The 18748-nt window shown below is 36.5% G+C and overlaps 1 protein-coding gene across 1 annotated transcript; it reads left to right on the top strand.

The window, feature by feature from the left end:
- The first annotated feature begins 5556 nt into the window (after positions 1-5556).
- Positions 5557-7671, top strand: LOC126707664 (protein BIG GRAIN 1-like A). Its single transcript, XM_050407478.1, has one exon. The coding sequence runs from the start codon at positions 5929-5931 to the stop codon at positions 7318-7320; it is 1392 nt and encodes a 463-aa protein (XP_050263435.1). The 5' UTR covers positions 5557-5928; the 3' UTR covers positions 7321-7671.
- The last annotated feature ends 11077 nt before the right edge of the window (positions 7672-18748 follow it).

Below are 18748 nucleotides of genomic sequence, written 5' to 3'. Positions count from 1 at the left end.
ATCTTCAACTTAGGGTGCATAAAGGGTTATAGATGTTGAATGCATCATAACTTGTCTTGAGATGGCTGAACATGAGAAAACCAAATTTGGGAAACATGTGATCTTGGCAAGGATTATGGGGGCAGATCCTTATGGTGCCCATGCAGTCTAAGGCCATTAATTGGTGGGGTTATATATTGGATCTTAATGTACGTCCAACCCATCCTTTTCAGTCTAATTAATGATGTTGTTGGTTTGCTAAATGCGAAATAAACAACAATTTTGACTTATCAAACCAGGTAACAAAGATGTGATGTGAGTGAGAGTGGTCTTTTATGTGGTTGCTCACACCTCCTGCCAACCATTTATATATCTCTTCCGCATGCAGGTCCAATTTGTAGCTTGATTAACCATATTTTTGCCTTCTGATCTTGTTCTGTCATTCTGATTATTTTTTGGATGGATTTCTCCTCTCTTTTTTTTTTTTTTTTTTCCTAATTATTTTTTTTTAATGAGTTTTGGTGCTAATTAAGGTGAGGGCCGAGGGGTCCAGGAACGAAATTTATTTGTCTGATCTCCCTTCTATAAAAAAAATAAAATTAAACATATAATGGATGTTTTAAGAAATTGAGTTAACAATATTTTGAAAATGAAAATAGATTGAAGGACTAAAATCACAATATTGTAAAAAATAATTAACAAGCTAAAATGACAAGATTTAAACTTAATGGACTAAAATGACAATTTATAGAATTTATAGGGTGTAAATTATATGTTTACCAATATATATATATATATATATATATATTTTTTTTTTTTAAAGAAAAAAAATTAGTAGTTGTGGGGAGGAAGATTTAAATATTAGTAATTTCTTTTTGATAAAGGAGAGTATAAACATGCCATTGAGTTATAATGCTTTTAATACCAATAAAAATATTTAGCACGCTGTATCAAAGATCGAATTATGGTTCTAAAAATTTAACCAAAAAAAAGAAGAAGAAGCCAATAATACAATTTTATTTATTTATTTTTGACTTAAGTTACTAGTGCATTAATAAATTTTTAATGTTAATTATGGTGACTGCTGGTTTCAATCCTAACGCAGCCCCAGTTTAATTGTAGAAAAAGGCAATACATGAAGAAGTTTCAAACTTCATCAATCATCATGCGTGAGCGTGAGAGAGCAGTAGTTATCAAATTAAGCATATTTAAACGTGTAATTTTACGCGTATGAGAGAGAGAGGGTTGTGGATTATTTGGGTTTGGAATGATTGAAAGTCAATATTTAAATTTGAGGCTCTCCTTCCATGTATGTATAATTTACCCAGGGTGAAACGCCAATTTTGCATCATTGGAGAAGATCTTTCATCCACTTGTTTTTCTCTTTTTAAACTGTCATTTCCATTTTTCGGTAATGGAGCTTTCTTCTAACACTTTCAAAATTCAAACAATCATGATAGCGTTAACAAAGCAAAATGCATGGGCCCATGAACTCTCTGTCATTACCAGTTAGGAGCTAAAGGGATTTTTTATGCAAAATCTTTATCTTTTTTTACCTGTAATTCTTCATTGTCGTCGACGATTCCATCAGTAATTTTTATTTTTTTTATATTTTTTTTATGTCTTTGATTTGGATGGTTATTGTAGTGATAAAGGATTCAGAAATGGATATTGGGCTGTGAATTGTGTCGGAGAACATTAAATTGTCCGAGGACAGGTAGATATTAATGGGGGCATATAAGTTAGTGGTTCATGGTAGAAGTTTGGTCATAAGGGATTGGGAGTGTAGTCTGAGGAGAAACATCTTCTTGGCTAAGTAGAGTAGAGGTCAAAGGTCCGACCTTTCGTCAAGAATAAGGCACCAAACGATCATATTGGTAAGGGTAAACATCAGATGAGAATAAGACAAAGGAAAGCTGAAAAATATCTAAGAAGAAAGCTGCTATCACCGCATTGAATGCTCTGCAGCTAACTCCCTAATCACATTAAGGTGGAGGTGATACCTGAATAGTAACATTCAACCTTACAATTACCCACAAAGATTTCAAGAGGATGCTGATGAGACAAATATCAAAGCCAGCAATTTAATTTACACGTGGAGGGCTGAGATAGAGTGAAGAGGGGGAATATAAAGAGGAAATACCCCATTACAAAGGACGATTGGATAATCTGTAGAAAAACACTGTACACTCAAGAACTGTAATTTTGTTTAAGTCCAATGATAGGTCAAGAATGTATTGACCCCTTGTGATGAATTAACCAATTAATTAGCCAAGTTGTTTGCATGCAATAAGTGTGGTAGCACAAACAAATCACCAAATAATTAAATGCAGCAGAAATTAAATTGACACGGTGATTTGTTTACAAATAGGGAAAACCTACATGACAAAAACCCCACCGGGTGATTTTAAGGTCACCACTCCCGAGAATTCACTATTATCATAACAAGTGGTTATAACTAAAAGAATTCCAGTACTTTATACCAACTTACAGTTGAACCCTTACTCCAATACCCAATTGGACTTGTTCTGTAGTGACAATTTCTCCTTTTAATGCACGGCTCCTAGTACGTAACTAACCAATTTGATGCCTACCGGGTGATTTTAAGGTCACCACTCCCGAGAATTCACTATTATCATAACAAGTGGTTATAAGTAAAGGAATCCCAGTACTTTATACCAACTTACAGTTGAACCCTTACTCCAATACCTAATTGGACTTGTTCTGTAGTGACAATCTCTCCTTTTAATGCCCGGCTCCTAGTACGTAACTAACCAATTTGATGCACAAATCCTAGTATGCGGCGTACTCACCAACTTGAGAAAGATGTTGGTTGCAAAGTTCTTTAGTTCATCACACGATGAAGATCACGAAACTCTTTGGTTACAAAACTCTACAGTATACAAACACAGCAGCTTCTTGAAGAGAAAGATGAACTAGGGCATATCTCTTCGGTTCACAATATACTTGTGAAAAACTTTTGCATTAAGTTGCATTAGCTGTGACGGCCCTTAAAACAACCCTTATATATATTTAGGGTTGTGAGAAAAGAAAGCCCAAACATATATTCACGGATTGGATTGAAATCAGCACTGAAAAACTGATTTTCATAAACCTCGATAGATAGTTGAGATAGCTGTCGAGCATCGGGCTGAAACAGTTTTTTAAATCTCGATAGATACTAGTTGTTGAGCTAGCTGTCGAGCTTTAAAATCCAGCACTTCTTCACTTGTTTCTTGGACAGACTTGCATGGGTTTAACACTTGATTTTGAAACTTTATTCCTTGAAGCATTAAACACATCCTAGATCTACCCAATTATAAGTAAAGTGCATTTTGTCAAAGGATTAGATAATTCTATATTGACAAATGTTCCTAACATTAAATCACATATGTCCTAACATCCAAGAGAAATATATAAAAACAACCTTCCTCGGACTTTGTCGAGGAGGATTTTCCTTGCACAAAACTGTTTATTTATACTTTCAAGCAACACTTAGCCTACGGGGATTGTTGTCCAACTCATTGGAGTTCAGTTTCTAATCTACTCTCTACAAATTTATTATTTTGGGCTCTTTGGGCCTTTATTCATTTTACTTGGGAGCAAAACGTTCCCTTACAATTACCATTAAAATGTTTACCTTACCCGGGCAGTCCAATGTATAGCGCATGCATGACTTTTGTGTAATCTATAAGTTTAGAATACAATAATAGATATTAATTAATAAATAATGATTATACCCTCGTCGAATACATGAGCTACTCCACCCCCCCCCCCCCCCCCCCCCCCCCGCGCTTTTTTTATTGAGAATCTTTCCCCCAATTATATGCATGGTCCAGAATAATTTTTTGGCCTGTATATACCTACTTAATAAAATAATAACAATAATAATGTGAATATGTAAAGTATTTGGAATTGTGATTTTAATTAATTATATAATTTTTTTTTTCTACTTAACTTTGCAAAATGTAGAACTTCAGTTTCCTATATTATCACATCTTTAAGCCAAGGGGAAGAAAATCTTGTTAAAAGTATATGCCAGCTCTAAGATGAGCAAATGGACATATCTTAGAAAGATCTTATTATATATATTTATATATATATATATATATATAAATGATTTTTGAGAAGTACTTTTTATTGATAAGCATATAATTTTAGATATTTCACTTGAACATATTGTATATATCAAACAATTCCATGACCGAGGCAACTATTGTATAAAGAAGTGAAATCTCTTATTAGCAAAGACAAGAAACAAACAAAAGAAGGAAGAAGTCTTATATATTGTAAATGCATTCTAAATTTCTAATTCTAACATATTGTATATGGTGACATTGAACAACATATATCTTGACCTATATAGTGTATTGAATAATCAACTACTAGTTTGCCAGCTAGATGAGACTTTCACAATTCATACCAAAAGCGCGGAACCTTCATGCCTGGCTTCTTCAATCATTCCTACCACAATTAATTCAAGAGAGGGATTTAAATTTAATAATTGTACGCGTATGGTTTATTATCACGGCCTCCTCAATCTTGAGGTCAATTCAACTCAACAAACCGGGGTAAAGAATTTTCACATACAAATGCACATCCTTAGAGTGATAGTCATTGAATAAAGGAGGCAAGGATTGAGATTCAATTTTTCAAAAGGAATTAAGCTTTACACACATTATATTAAGTTATAGTATAATTCTATCTAAAATGGGAAAAAAGAGAGAAGAGAATTTGCACATAAGTGGATTGATGGAGCAATTTGAATGCTAAATAATTTACCAGTAAAGGTAGAATCTTTAAATGCAGCTCCAGCCCAAAAAGAAAAGAAAAGAAAGAAGCACCAAATATAGGATCATATATATGATGCTACTACCTAACCTAACACATATAGGAACATAATAATATTCCACTTCCACCCAACTTATTGAATTAAATTATTCAACCGAATTCTGAAAATTTGTTTGAATTTCAATAATCTTCTAAGTTTCAAAAAAAGAAAATTTATCTACCCTCTGAAGGACCCAACATTTGTTTCCAAAAACTGTATATTATAAAATGAGGGGTAGCAGTTCTACCCAAAAACTACCCATGCAGAAGCAGAAGCAGAACGCACTAATTAATCTATCTAGCAGTAACATGAACATAAAGTTACACCAAACTGACCAACATCAACATGCCTGTCCAAAAAAACACTACAGGCAGGCAAAACGTGGAGCCCGCCAGTATGACCATGACACTAATTGTTCTGCTCTCTCTGCATCATATTGCATATACTTATATTTTTCTACGTACGAGAGAGCGTACGCTATTATTAAACATGATCAACGGCTTGAAATTCGAATTGGAAGGTAAGGAATACAACCAATTTACAAAATTACAAACGTCATTTCAGTTCCATTGGGATTTGGGAGAGGTAAAATTTTATTTGATTTTGGGGGATCAGAAAAGAAAAAGCCAAACTGGCATGGCATTGGCTCTCGCTTTCCTTTTCCTATTCCTATTCCTATTTGGACGGACATGCACGCGCGTGACTGAAGTGAAGACCCTTTATAAAGTCTCTCACTCTCTCTCACTTCCTGTTCCCTTTCATCTTCAAGGCGTGCCATTTAGCTCTCATTACTCTCTCTCTCTCTCTCTCAACACCACCACAAGCATCAATACTCAATAGCTCCGTTTATACTTCATGTTTCCTTCTCACATTTTCATTACCCAGAAATTTTCATAGCCATTTGCTCCAATAATAATACCCACCGGTTTTCTCTAGCAGTTTCTTTCCCATGATTTTCATCACCAGCTTTTATTTTTATTATTCTATCTTAGCAGACAACAACTGACAACAAGCTCTAAGCCTTCACTTCTCATTTGTCACTCTCTTTCTTCTATCATTCACACACACACACACAGTCTCTCTCACTAATTTCCTACACATTTTCCACCTACAAAAACATGCATAGGTGGGAGAAAACATTGAGAGAAGATAGATACAGCCACGAGAGAAAAAACCCGTCTTTCTCTTCAACTCTACTGGACAAAATTTACCGTTCCATTGATGATGGTGACAAAAGGAGTGGAGAATTGAAATTTTACAGAGAAACAATGGGAAAAAAACAGAGCAAAGGTAGTGGGAAAAGCAATAGAGCTCTGGAAGAGGAAGAGGTGGCTAGTCTTCGCCGAGCCTGTTTGATCGAGAAGTGGATGGATAAGAAGGTCAAAGAAAAGGCTACCACACATCGAAGACAGTACTTGACAGAATTGGAGAGAAAATCACAGCACGATCATGATCATGACCAAGATGTTCTGTTCTTCAGCTCCACTTCAAGCTCTTCAGATTCTAGTTCTGGAGGATTCTCATCCTCTGATACGGAGTCTGTGTTCGGTGTGAGATCGAGGTCCTCCTGTTTCGCACCTCCAAGGCCTAAATCTGTAAGCACCAGCGTCTCTCCTCGATCGGAGAGAACAGAGAGAAAACAGAGCACTCTGTATCAAGAACAGAGGGCGTTGCATATGTGTGATGATTATCATCATAATACTACTACTACTACTACAGGGCAGACTCCAAAGCTTAAGGAAGGCATAATTAAGTCAAAATCGAGGGCATTAAAGATTTATGCCAATTTAAAGAAGGTGAAACAGCCAATTTCACCTGGTGGTCGCTTCGCGAATTTCCTAAATTCTCTTTTTGCAACAGGGAATACAAAGAAAACGAAGAACACGTTAACATCGTCAATTCAAGGGTATGATGATGCTGTTATCGTGGAGAGGAAATCCAAGTCAGTGCAAGCCACAACAGCTTGTTCTTCTGCATCTTCGTTTTCAAGATCATGCCTGAGCAAAAATTCACCTTCTTCTAGAGAAAAGCTACGCAATGGGGTTAAAAGGACGGTCCGATTCTACCCGGTAAGTGTGATTGTTGATGAAGATTGTCGTCCATGTGGGCATAAATGCTTGTACGAGGAAGACAATTCGAGTCTAATGGCGGGGTCAGTGCCAACAGCGTGGAAAATTGGACGATCTCCTACAAGAAGGAATGAAGAAGAGCTCAAATTCCAGGTCTTGGAGAAAACCCGACGCGTGGAAGAGGCGGCTAGAGAGTTTCTAAGAGATTATGATCATCAAAAACAGAAAAAGAACGAGTTAACAATGCGAGATTTTCATGCCAAAAATGATTATATTTATGAAGATGATGATGATGATGCATCCAGTTGCTCAAGCTCGGATCTTTTTGAGCTTGATCACCTTGTTGTAATGGGGAAAAATAGGTATAGTGAAGAGCTTCCAGTGTATGAAACCACTCATGTTGATACTAATCGGGCCATTGCTAATGGCTTGATAATGTAATTCCAGTTATATTATACAGAGCCAAAATTTTATATATATGTCATAAATGTTTTAAGTTGGTTATTGGTATCAGTTTAATTAATGGATTGGATTTCATGAAGGCCTAGAAATTGCAGGAACTCATTCTAGGCACCAATCTGTTTAAGCTTGATCAACTTAAAATGTTTGTATTTATGTAAATAGTGAGGAAGTATGCTTTATGTTAGGCCAAATTTTGCGGTCCAAAAGAGTCATGCATGTAGAACCAATTTGCTGTAAGTTCTATACCTTTATCTCTTTTCATAATGAGTTGATTTTGATTTGGACGATGATGATAGTGATGAATATATACTGCTAGTCATATTTAGATAATTTTGAGCTTGATGGCTACAGTATGCATATCATACCGGTCGACCAATTAAGGGTTTTGTCTTTCAATTTCAAATTTTGTTGTTGATTATGTATACCAGTTTATATATATTTAAATGTCAGTGAATGGCATGATCTTTTTATCTTTGGGGGGGTGGGTTTGAGAAAAAAAAAAAGAAAAGCTTATTGGAAGTCTTGAGTTTCTGAAAAGAATGTGGGGATGCGTCATAGGTTAGTTGTTGATCATGATGTAACACTCTCAGGTGGATACTGACAAAACAGTTTGATAGGGAAGAAGGAAAAGAGAGAGAAAGAAAGAAAAAGAGGAGGAAAAATGAAAGATTCGAGATCGTAATCACAAGCAAAATGAGAATGAGAGAGAGGGTTTGATGGTAAAGGGAAAGGCAGATCTTCGCCCATGGGAATAGAGAAAGTGAAGATTAAAGCTTTTGCTTTTGTTCTTTCTCTGGAATTGGAACTGTGTTGGCCCCCCCCTCACCCCTTGAACATTGCGTTAGAATCCCCCGTCCCAACTCCCAACAACCAAGAAAATATAAAATTCACTGTTTTAGCTGAGGCCCATCCCTCCAAAACCAAACTTATCCGTGGTTGCAAATCTAAATTAAAGCAAGGTATAAGTATGGGAAAATTGGATTTGTAGCCATTTCTACTTTTGAACCCAAACATTTTTCCAAAATTCAATGGGGCATGCAAGTGCAACCACCATCACTCAAGTCTCAATACAACGTAACTTTAACCATATTAGAGGTGTGGGTACGAGGTTGAAAGCGTTATATATTTGAGGTTTTAATTAAAATGATAATGTGTTTTGTAGGACTAAGATTATCTAAGGTTTTAAGAATGATTTGACCGTAGAGTTATTACAAATTCTATTAATCTATTGTTAAATAATTAGGTTAAATTTTAATCACATCATCAGCATTCAAACAAAAAAATGACTTAACAGTTAACACTATTTTAAAATTGTAAGGGCACAATTTGTAACGATCCCAAAATGATATTGGGTTTGTACGTTTAAGGGCCTAAACAATATAATTTGTAGAGCGTGGGCTTGAAAGGTTAGGCCTGGGTCACCGAACAGCGGTTAGTCGTGGTTTCTATGGAAATTTACATGAAAATGAACCTGGCATGTCTAACAAGACCCTCCTGACGTGTCTAACAAGACCTTCTTCTGGTGCGACATGAGTGGTTCCGGTCTTTAGACCTCGTCCGAGGAGCTTGGTGCTCTTATTATTCTCCTCCTTTAAGACTTCATGGTCTGGGAGACCCCCCCCCCCTTTTCAATTGGTTCTTTTTCCCTTTTATACTAACATTTACCATTCTTCCAGTGTCCACGTGTAAGCTCCACTTTCTGGGGTTGAGACTTGTCCCATCAGCCCATACCTAGAGTGGTTGGGGGTGGTTGTAAAAACTGAATAGCATGGTGAAGAGCATGGACCTGTCAGACGCAGAGTTCTATATTGCAGTATTGGCAGCTTTTTCACTTGGCATGCTCCTGCATTGAGCTCGTCTTTTCCTTTAGGGGCTCTACGGGGTGCCGAGCATAAGATCGTCCTCGGCCATATTCTTAGGCCTTTTTTGGACTTTCATTATGCATCCTCGGCTCAGGCCTTGGACCCTAATGTAAAGTGGGCCGGGGCCACAAATTCTCTGGCCACACAATAGCCCCTCAAAATCCTACTGCCCGACTTCTTGGTTGGGGAGGAGGGTTTTGGTGATGTCGGGCTCACTTCATGGCTTGCTCAACTCTACCCTTCATTGTCGGTGTCTCTTCATTTTCCTGGGAGGTGCGCTGGATTACGAGACATTCCCTTAGATTTACTCACGCGGTGTCCTCACCGTTTCAGTGCTCGAGACGCGTCTTTAATGTGTCCCCTTCACGAGGCCACCCAAATCCTACGGTTGTAGACGGTGTTGGGAGTTGAGTAGAAAACGTCTCGTCTATAGTGCTTCTTGGAAATCTGCGTAGATTAAATGCCGCCAACTTGCCCTCCATATAAGAAGCAGGGTAGGTGGTCGCTTCCTTCACGTACAGATCCTCCAGTCTTTTCAAATTCCTAATCCTTCAGCTGTGCTCAAAGTTTTCATTGCCAGTGCAATTAAACCTTAGAGAGTGATATGTTTGAGGCACGAGTAGGGGTGAAGGAACCACACCCGCTCCAGAGGCACTGGGTCCTTCCGAGATTCAAGATGGCACGGTTAGGACAGGGGAGACACAGACTCAAGATAGTTCTCTGCCTTCACAAGGTGGGAGTGATGCCTCCATCTCTTTCAGTCAAAATCTGAAGCAGGTGCTGGTCACGTTAAATTTTTGGTGCGACAGCAGTGGGGTTCCTCGTCGTCAGTATCATCCGCTCTCTCTCGAGCGCTACTAATATGACACCTGCGTGTTAGGAGTCAGAGCTGATGCGGGGATTAAGCATCCCTGCTTCTTCCTCTCTTCCTTCACTGGTACCTCTTTCCGCCTCCGCTTCTTCTTCTTTCCCATCACCGGGGCTACCCTGGTGTTTCTACTTCTTCCTCTGCTTCTTCTTCTCTTCTATCAGCGAGGCCATCCTGTCATGCATAATATCTACCAGAGTAGAGTTTTAAAGGATTCATCTCTTCCTTGTATCTTTTTCTTTTTGCTTCTGTAGTTAGCTTTTGGTATAAGCTTACTTAAGCTCCTCATTGTACGCTGTACTATTTCTTTGTCTTAATAAAAGATGATTCTGTTTTATTCTACATATTCCTTCTTTTCGTGATAACAGCTGAATGACCTGTATTGCGCGCGAGGCAGTCATCCGAGAATGAGTAACCTAAAATAAACCATCCGAGAGGGTTGCCAAGTACTTGGGGGCTTGACCGAGTTCTTGGCAACACATGACCATCGTTTTTGGCATCTAGTCCGAGGACCGAGGTGTGGCTATACCGGGCCTAAACACTCGTTTGCGTTAGTTCCCTTAAAATTGAGGATCCGAGGATAGACCGGGACTTCCATTCGGTCCAGGATTTAACCCACTTTTTAATGCATAATCTCTCCATGGGTCAGAGTCCGAGGACCATACAATACCCTGGTTCTGTCCAGAAGTTATAATAACAATCAGTTAATAATAATAAAAATCTCTTTTTTTTATTTTTATTTTTTTTTTATTTTTTATTTTATAGGCTCCTGTCCGAGGACTATACAGCGCCTTGGTTCTATCCAAAACTTATAATATTTCTTTTAAGTAGTTGGTTTTCCCATAGGCTCGTGTCCGAATACTATACAACGCCTTGGTTCTGTCCAAAACTTATAATCTTTCTTTTAAGTAGTTGGTTTCCCCATAGGCTCGTGTCTGAGGACTATACAACGCCTTGGTTCTGTCCAAAACTTATAATCTTTCTTTTAAGTAGTTGGTTTCCCCATAGGCTCGTGTCCGAGAACGATACATCACCTTGGTTCTGTCCAAAACTTAATCTTTTTTTTTTTAGTTTCGAGGATTAGCCTCTCGACCAAGGTGTGGGGCATTAACTTGATGTTGGAAGCCCCTAGAACTGCCCGTGCCATTGACACTGTGAGGTGTAGCCCCCAGCGGAAATTTATGTCAGGACAACAACAGCGTGTTGCTGGAAATGGAGGAGCTTTCGCAGATCCTTGTTTGACAGAGGCTTGATTCCGCCACCACCTGTGCCAACGCGCAAGCCTTTCCCACAGACAGCGCCAATTGTAAGGACACAATTTGTAATGATCCCAAAATGATATTGAGTTCGTACGTTTAAGGGCCCAAACAATATAATTTGTAGAGCGTGAGTTTGAAAGGTTAGGCTTGGGTCACCGAACAGTGGTTAGTCGTGGTTTCTATGGAAATTTACATGAAGATGAACCTGGCATGTCTAACAAGACCCTCCTGACGTGTCTAACAAGACCTTCTTCTGGTGCGACATGAGTGGTTCCGGTCTTTAGACCTTGTCCGAGGAGCTTGGTGCTCTTATTATTCTCCTCCTTTAAGACTTCATGGTCTGGGAGACCCCCCCCCCCCCCTTTTCAATTGGTTCTTTTTCCCTTTTATACTAACATTTACCCTTCTTTCAGTGTCCACGTGTAAGCTCCACTCTCTGGGGTTGAGACTTGTCCTATCAGCCCATACCTAGAGTGGTTGGGGGTGGTTGTATAAACTGAATAGCATGGTGAAGAGCATGGACCTGTCAGACGCAGAGCTCTATATTGCAGTATTGGCAGCTTTTTCACTTGGCATGCTCCTGCATTGAGCTCGTCTTTTCCTTTAGGGGCTCTACGGGGTGCCGAGCATAAGATCGTCCTTGGCCATATTCTTAGGCCTTTTTTGGACTTTCATTATGCGTCCTCGGCAATAGTATTCCTCAGCTCAGGCCTTGGGCCCTAATGTAAAGTGGGCAGGGACCACAAATTCTCTGGCCCCACAAAAATCTATTAATTAAGTGACAAAATTCATTCCATTTATGTTTTGTAAACCTAGAGAAACACACGATATAGAATTTTACCTAATGTTTAAGAAACTAATAAAGATAATATGATTCAAAATGTACGCATTGTAAAATATTGGGAGTTCAGATTCTTCTATTTTTCCTCACTAATTAAATGGGTATTTCGGGGTTTAAATAATGTTATTTACCGTACAGTGAGAGTTATGAGAGGATTCAAGCAAGATGCTGTGGTCCAAATCACAAAATATTAGTGGAGAGTGCTATAAAATCAAGAAAATTGAAATGATTCCTCCTACCAGTCCAAGGCCTTAATAAGTTTCTTTTATAATAATTAATAGCTGTGCTGGTAGATATATGGTACTGAAAATTAAGTGGAAAAGGAAAAGGCAGTGGGTCAGCGGCGACCGAAAATTTGTAGTGACAAATGTAGCAGTAATTTATATATATATATATATATATATATATATAAATAATATATATTCAACCTTACGTGTTTTCTATTTGTCAAGGGATGGAAGGCTCGGTTGTTGCAGTTGACACATGAATGAGGGTCCTGGCCACATAAGAATCTTTCTAATATATATATATGAGTGTTGACGATGCTGACTATCAAAATATTATAACAGTACTGTCATAATACTGGAATTTGTCTGTGCATGTAAATATATATAGTTTCAGTGTTAGCTAGGGTTCTTGAAGGAGAAGAGTAATGTGTATAAATATCAAAAGCTAGATACAATAGTAGAGAATCCCAGGTGACAGTAGGGTAACATAATACTAAGAAGAGGTTAAAAAAAAAAAAAAAAAAAAACAACAACAACCACATAGTGATTGTGAAAAGCTTCATAAGCCTTTATACTTTCGATACAGCATTAAAACCGCTTCATATACTGATTGTTGTTGTGGAAGCTTCCATTGATTAAATAACAGGTTAGAAATTCTAGAATCACTCGAGGGCCTTGACCAAGGCAACCAAATTTTGGTTTACTCCTTGGTGAAAAAGTGCCTCTTTGGCACCTTGGATCCTTTACAACCAATACTACAAAAAATGCTAGCTATAGCTGCGTTTACAAACTACAACAAAAAGTATTTTCAGTGATGAAAATATTCATCACTAAAAGTTCAGTTTTTCGTCGCCAAAGACTTTTAGCAACGAAATCTACTAATTAGCGATGAAATGAAACCCCGTCGCTAAAAGTCCTGGCGATGAAAAATTTCGTTACTAAAAGTCTGATTAGTTTAAAAAAAAAACTTTTAGCGATGAAAACATTTCGTCGCTAAATGTTTTCCTCATTAAAAACACTGTTCAGTGACAAAAATATTTGATCGCCACACTACAAAACACACGTTTTTTTTGAAGTTGCGTTTACAAAAACGCAGCTATAGAGTGGCTTTGAGCCACGTTTGACACAAACGTAGCTACACCACTAGAAGTATAGCCGTGTTTACTGACGCGACTATAGATCAGCTATGTAGTCGTGTTTCTTGATGTTTCAATTGCATTTTGCTGGGTTGGGCTTAGGCCGTGTTTTAAAAACACGGCTATAGACCCATCTGACTTTTTTTTTTTTTTTTTTTTTTTTATTATTATTATAAAATATGTCCTAAAGCCGCGTTTAAACAACACAGCTATAGACATACATAAAGCCGTGTTTAAGAGTCAAACGCGGCCAGTGACTCCCCTAAAGTTGAATTTATAGAAACGCAACTTAAAGGATGTCTATAGCTGCGTTTCTTTAAACGCGGCTACAGGTCCCAGTATAAATGAAAAAAAAAAAAAAAAAAAAAACCCTTGAATTCCACTCTTTGTCGCTAGCTCTTCGAACACCCTAAGTTCATGACCTAACACAATTTACGACTTCCAGCTGTTCACGCCCTCTCTACCACTGATCCTATTCATTGGCGCCAACACAGCCCAGTCCTCCATCACCGACGCTGCCAATCTCAACTAGTAGCGCTGTCACCCTTACTTGGGTCTCTCCCTCTCTCTCTCCAACTCTCAATCTCACTCAAGACACTCTCACAAGGCTGACTATTAGTAAGTTTTTAAAATTTTTTGTTTTGATTTTTGTTTTACGGTTTCGATTTTTGGTTTAAATGGACTTTTTTCACAGATTTGCTTCATGGGGTTTTGATATTTTGTTGTTTTCTTGCAAGAACAAAACAACCTCTCTCTCAATCTCACTCGGACCTCTCTTAATCTCCCCAATGATAAGTTTTTAAAAATTATGAAATTTTTCAAATTTCGTCTTTGAAATAAAATAACTTAATTGGCTCGATTAATTTTTGTTTGGGATTGTTGGTGTAGGTTGTTAGGGTTGATAACACATTTAGAAGGAATTTTGATCGAGAAGAGTATTTGGAACGAGCTCGAGAGTGTGAAAGATAGGTAATTTATTTCAATTATTACGTTTTCAAAGTTTTTGTTTTTCAATTTTTATTATTTTTTATATTTACATTCTGATGAATTGCTCTTAGTTGATTATGGTTCATTTTTTGTTGAACTGTAGGAGGAAGAGTCATGGTCTAAGTCCAAATGTAAGTGATTCTAAGCTGATTATCCTTTTTTATTTTTTATTTTATTTTATTTTATTTTTTATATAATTTATATTAGTTTGAATTTGTATTTGTTTCTGGTTTGATTGGTTTTAGCATTTGTGTGTGTGTTTTACTTGAACCCTTTGAGTTGTAGTGTAATGAATTTTCAGAAATACTATTGTGTGTGTAAATTGAACCCTCTGAATTGTAGAGTAATGGATTTGCAAAAATAGTACTGGGTGTTGACTCTTTGTGTGTGTGCATGCATTTGTTAATTGAACCCTTCTGAATCATAGAGTAATGGGTTTGCAAAATTAATATTGGGTGTGCCTGCATGCATGTGTGTGTGTTTATTGAACCCTATGAACTATAGACTAATGGGTTTGCAAAATTCATTTGGCTCAATGTTTGTACTCTGTATGCATATGTGTTAATTAAACTCTCTAAATTGTAGAGTAATGAGTTTGCAGACTTAATATTGTGTATTTGTATGTGTGTGTTCTAACTGAACCCTTTGAATTGTAGAGTAATCAGTTTACAGAGTCAATATTGGGTGGTTGTACTCTGAGTCTGTGTACATGTGTGTGTCAGTGTGTATGCATGTTAATTGAACCCTTTGAATTCTAGACTAATTGGTTTGTAGAATTAATATTGGGTGTCTTTTATTTTGAAATTATTAGCTTTGCTGAAGTGTAGACCAGTGGGTGTGAAAACTTTACGTGATTCATTGATTTTGTTGTAGCAAAAGGTCCTCCGGTGCAAAGGAAGCCTTTGAAACATAGGGATTATGAAGTGGACCTTGAATCGCGGTTGGGAAAAACTCAAGTGTGTTGCTTTGTCCCTGTTTCTTTTCTAGAATTGTTTTTCTTCTTGAATGTGTGCTTAGGCCATTTTGCTTGTAAGTTGCACTCTTTGGTTGACTAGTTCTTTTATGAGCAGTTCAATTTGTAGGATGTTTATGACATTGTTTCCACTTATGTGGATGACATTGAAATGCATTGCCTAATTTTTAGGAGTACAATCAATTTTCATAAGTAATACTTAGAAGTGAGTTATAAAAGTTTTCCTAATGTGCGTGTTGTCAAGTGACATGGTTAATCTGTATAATGCAAGTAGGTGTGTCACCTTGAGAGCATTGAATGAGTCTATCTAATCTTGCGTCTTCATGCACTTTTACATGAGAGTTTTCTGTAGCTTACTGGGATTATGATTTGTTGATAAATGTTGAAAGAATTGGCTACTTGGCTAGCTCTATGCACCAATCTAGCAACACTACCCATGAAATTTCAAACTGGATTCCTCAAGAATGACTAAGTTTGGAATTGATTCTGCTAGTTCTAGGAGATTCAAAAAATATTGTAATTAGTAGGTCTTCTATCCAAAAAGAAGTAGGTCTCTCTTGCTCTCTTATGTTGCTTTATGTTACTTTAAAGAAGATGATACTAAAAATTTTACCTCTTTGGATGGGGATTTAGCGGATGAAGTGACATATACACCACCAATTTAGACGGATCACACTTTTGAAGCAAACCTGCTTATAACAGTTGACAATCTTGAAATTGGGCTTTCCAATTGAGATTTGGAAGTAGTAATATATATTCCCTTTGAACCTTGTTTAAAAGTATAATTAGTTTTCATTAATGTATAATTGTCAATCTATTTAACAATTGAGACAAAGTCTATTCATACATGTTATTCACTTTACCTTAGGAAAATATTGCAACAAGATTGGAAAAGATATTTTCAGGTCAAATAATATGCAGAAAATGAAGAAATGCTGTTTGTACCTTTTAGAGTAAATGAAACGAAGGAATTAATGTCATATTAGAGTTACCATTTTGGTAATTGAGCTATAAATTTGTGGGCCTGAATCATATTGACATGCAACATTTTATGGATTGGATATAGTCCGTGTAATGGACTTAACCATAATTTTTTTTTTCTTTCTATTTTATGGATTTGACTTTGGTATAAAGTCTTCTGAGTTTTGAATGTTATGGTTGGCATGATCTAGATTGTGAATGTATGGAATACAATTGTCATGGTTTTCTATTTTATTGCTCTAATTGTGTGGGGGTATGTTTTGCTTTGTGTTTTCATATGTTTTGATTTGTCTTGTCTGCAGTGGCAGAGCCAGCAACTTCTCATTGGGGGGGGGGGGGGGGGGGGGGCGACTAGTGTACTATTAAGTATTTAAACAAAATAATATACAATCACTTTATAATCAATTACTCATATTATATTTATATGACACATTATGTCCATTAATTAGATTCCATGAAAATGAAAATGTAATATGCTATAAGGCCTAACCTATAGCCGTGATTAAAAAAATGTGGCTATAGACCTGCAGGGGGCTATTGTCGTGCAGAATAAGCCATGTTTGTAAACATGGTTATAGCCTATAGCTGCATTTTTGGGGTCTATAGCTACGTTTTATAAACGCAGCTATAGCTCGCGTTTTTTGTAGTGCCAAAAACACTTTAGTTTATTAAATCATATTTAGTGACAAACAATTTCGTCACTAAAACTATTTTCGAGTACATATAGTGACGAAAAAGTTTGTTAGTAAAACTATTTTTAAGAAAATCCAAGCACATTTAGCCACGAAAAGTTTTGTCACTAAAACTATTTCTTAAAAAATCCTGCTACATTTAGCGATGAAATATTTCGTCACTAAAGCAATTTTTTGTTGCTATATTTGGTGACGGAAAAATTCTTCGCTAAAACTTATTTTCTGTTTTTATTTTTTTCATTGCTTTGATATTAGCCTGTAATCTGTCATTACATTATTAAAACCTCACATTTGAATAACACATTTATTTCAAAAGCACGTTTATGAAAAAAACGATCCATACATTCAACAAGTAAAAAATAAAACAAGTATCCAATTCAAACTCCTTCCATACAATAATTGTTTGCAACACATACAATAACATAAGATGTTTTATAACAATACAAAAAGTGTAGTATAATATAATTAGGACCAACAGAAGATGTCCTCAAATGTCTTCAACTAATGCCAAAAGTAAATGCCCTAAAAGCCACCAATAAGAAATCTGCACAAATATAAAAACAATGCTACATTAAAATCATAAAGTAAAAACATTAACTATGTTATAAGAAACATTTCTAACAATGCATTAAGAGTAGCCACACCAATGAATTAAAATCACAACTCCTAATATATAAGTTGTAGAAAGCAAATATAGATTTTCAAGTGTAATATAATACAATTAGTTTCAAATAATGCATTAAAAAAAGTATTCACACCATGTAGTGCGGGTCAATTGCTAAAATAAAGTATTAACCAATAAGTGTTTTAACTTAAAGATGAACCACCCCCATAAGTAAGAGTGTCATCATAACCCTTACTCCTCAAAAAGTTAAGAATATTCTTTTGGACCTCTTTTTGCTTAACTTGCGCCTCTTGGTCCCTAGCTCTTGTCTCTTTGAGCTCAATTATCTCACTTTCTAGACGATGGATATATTCCACCGATGACCTAGATGAGGACGAGGTTACTAGAGAAGAGGAAGGTCTTATGCTAAGTCCTTTTACAATATCGGACTTCTTCTTAAAAACCAAGTTTGAGATCTCCTCTTGTGTAAGGGGAATTGCATTAGGATCTTGACAATGATCCTCTTGCACTTTGATAATAGTTTCCTATCATTTGAAAGAGAGAAAGAAACAAACAATCAGAACATTAATACTACATATGTTATAGGTTTACAAACATGATAAGGATATATGATACACATACATATGTCGCTTCATCCTCATGGTGTATCCACATATTTGTCTTTGGATTGAAATGAACATCTTTGAAGATTTTTGCCAATTTAGGAACTTGACCGCCATTATTATTTGTCTGATTAATTAACATTCGAGTGTTAGATAGATATAGTTAATTAATCACAACATGTAATATACTAAGGTTTAAGAAAATGAAAAAACACACACCTCCTCATCAACCTTAACAGTAAGTGCCTTTGTTCTGCATCTATGTTTGCCTGAAGTTTTTTCCCTATTCTCAGAGTTTTTTTATTTTATTTTTTCTAATAAAGAACATTCAAGATATTTATTAGATCATGAATA

This window comes from Quercus robur, chromosome 2 (genome assembly GCF_932294415.1).
Source record: "Quercus robur chromosome 2, dhQueRobu3.1, whole genome shotgun sequence".
Lineage (NCBI taxonomy): Eukaryota > Viridiplantae > Streptophyta > Magnoliopsida > Fagales > Fagaceae > Quercus > Quercus robur.
This window is presented reverse-complemented; position numbering and strand designations above follow the sequence as displayed.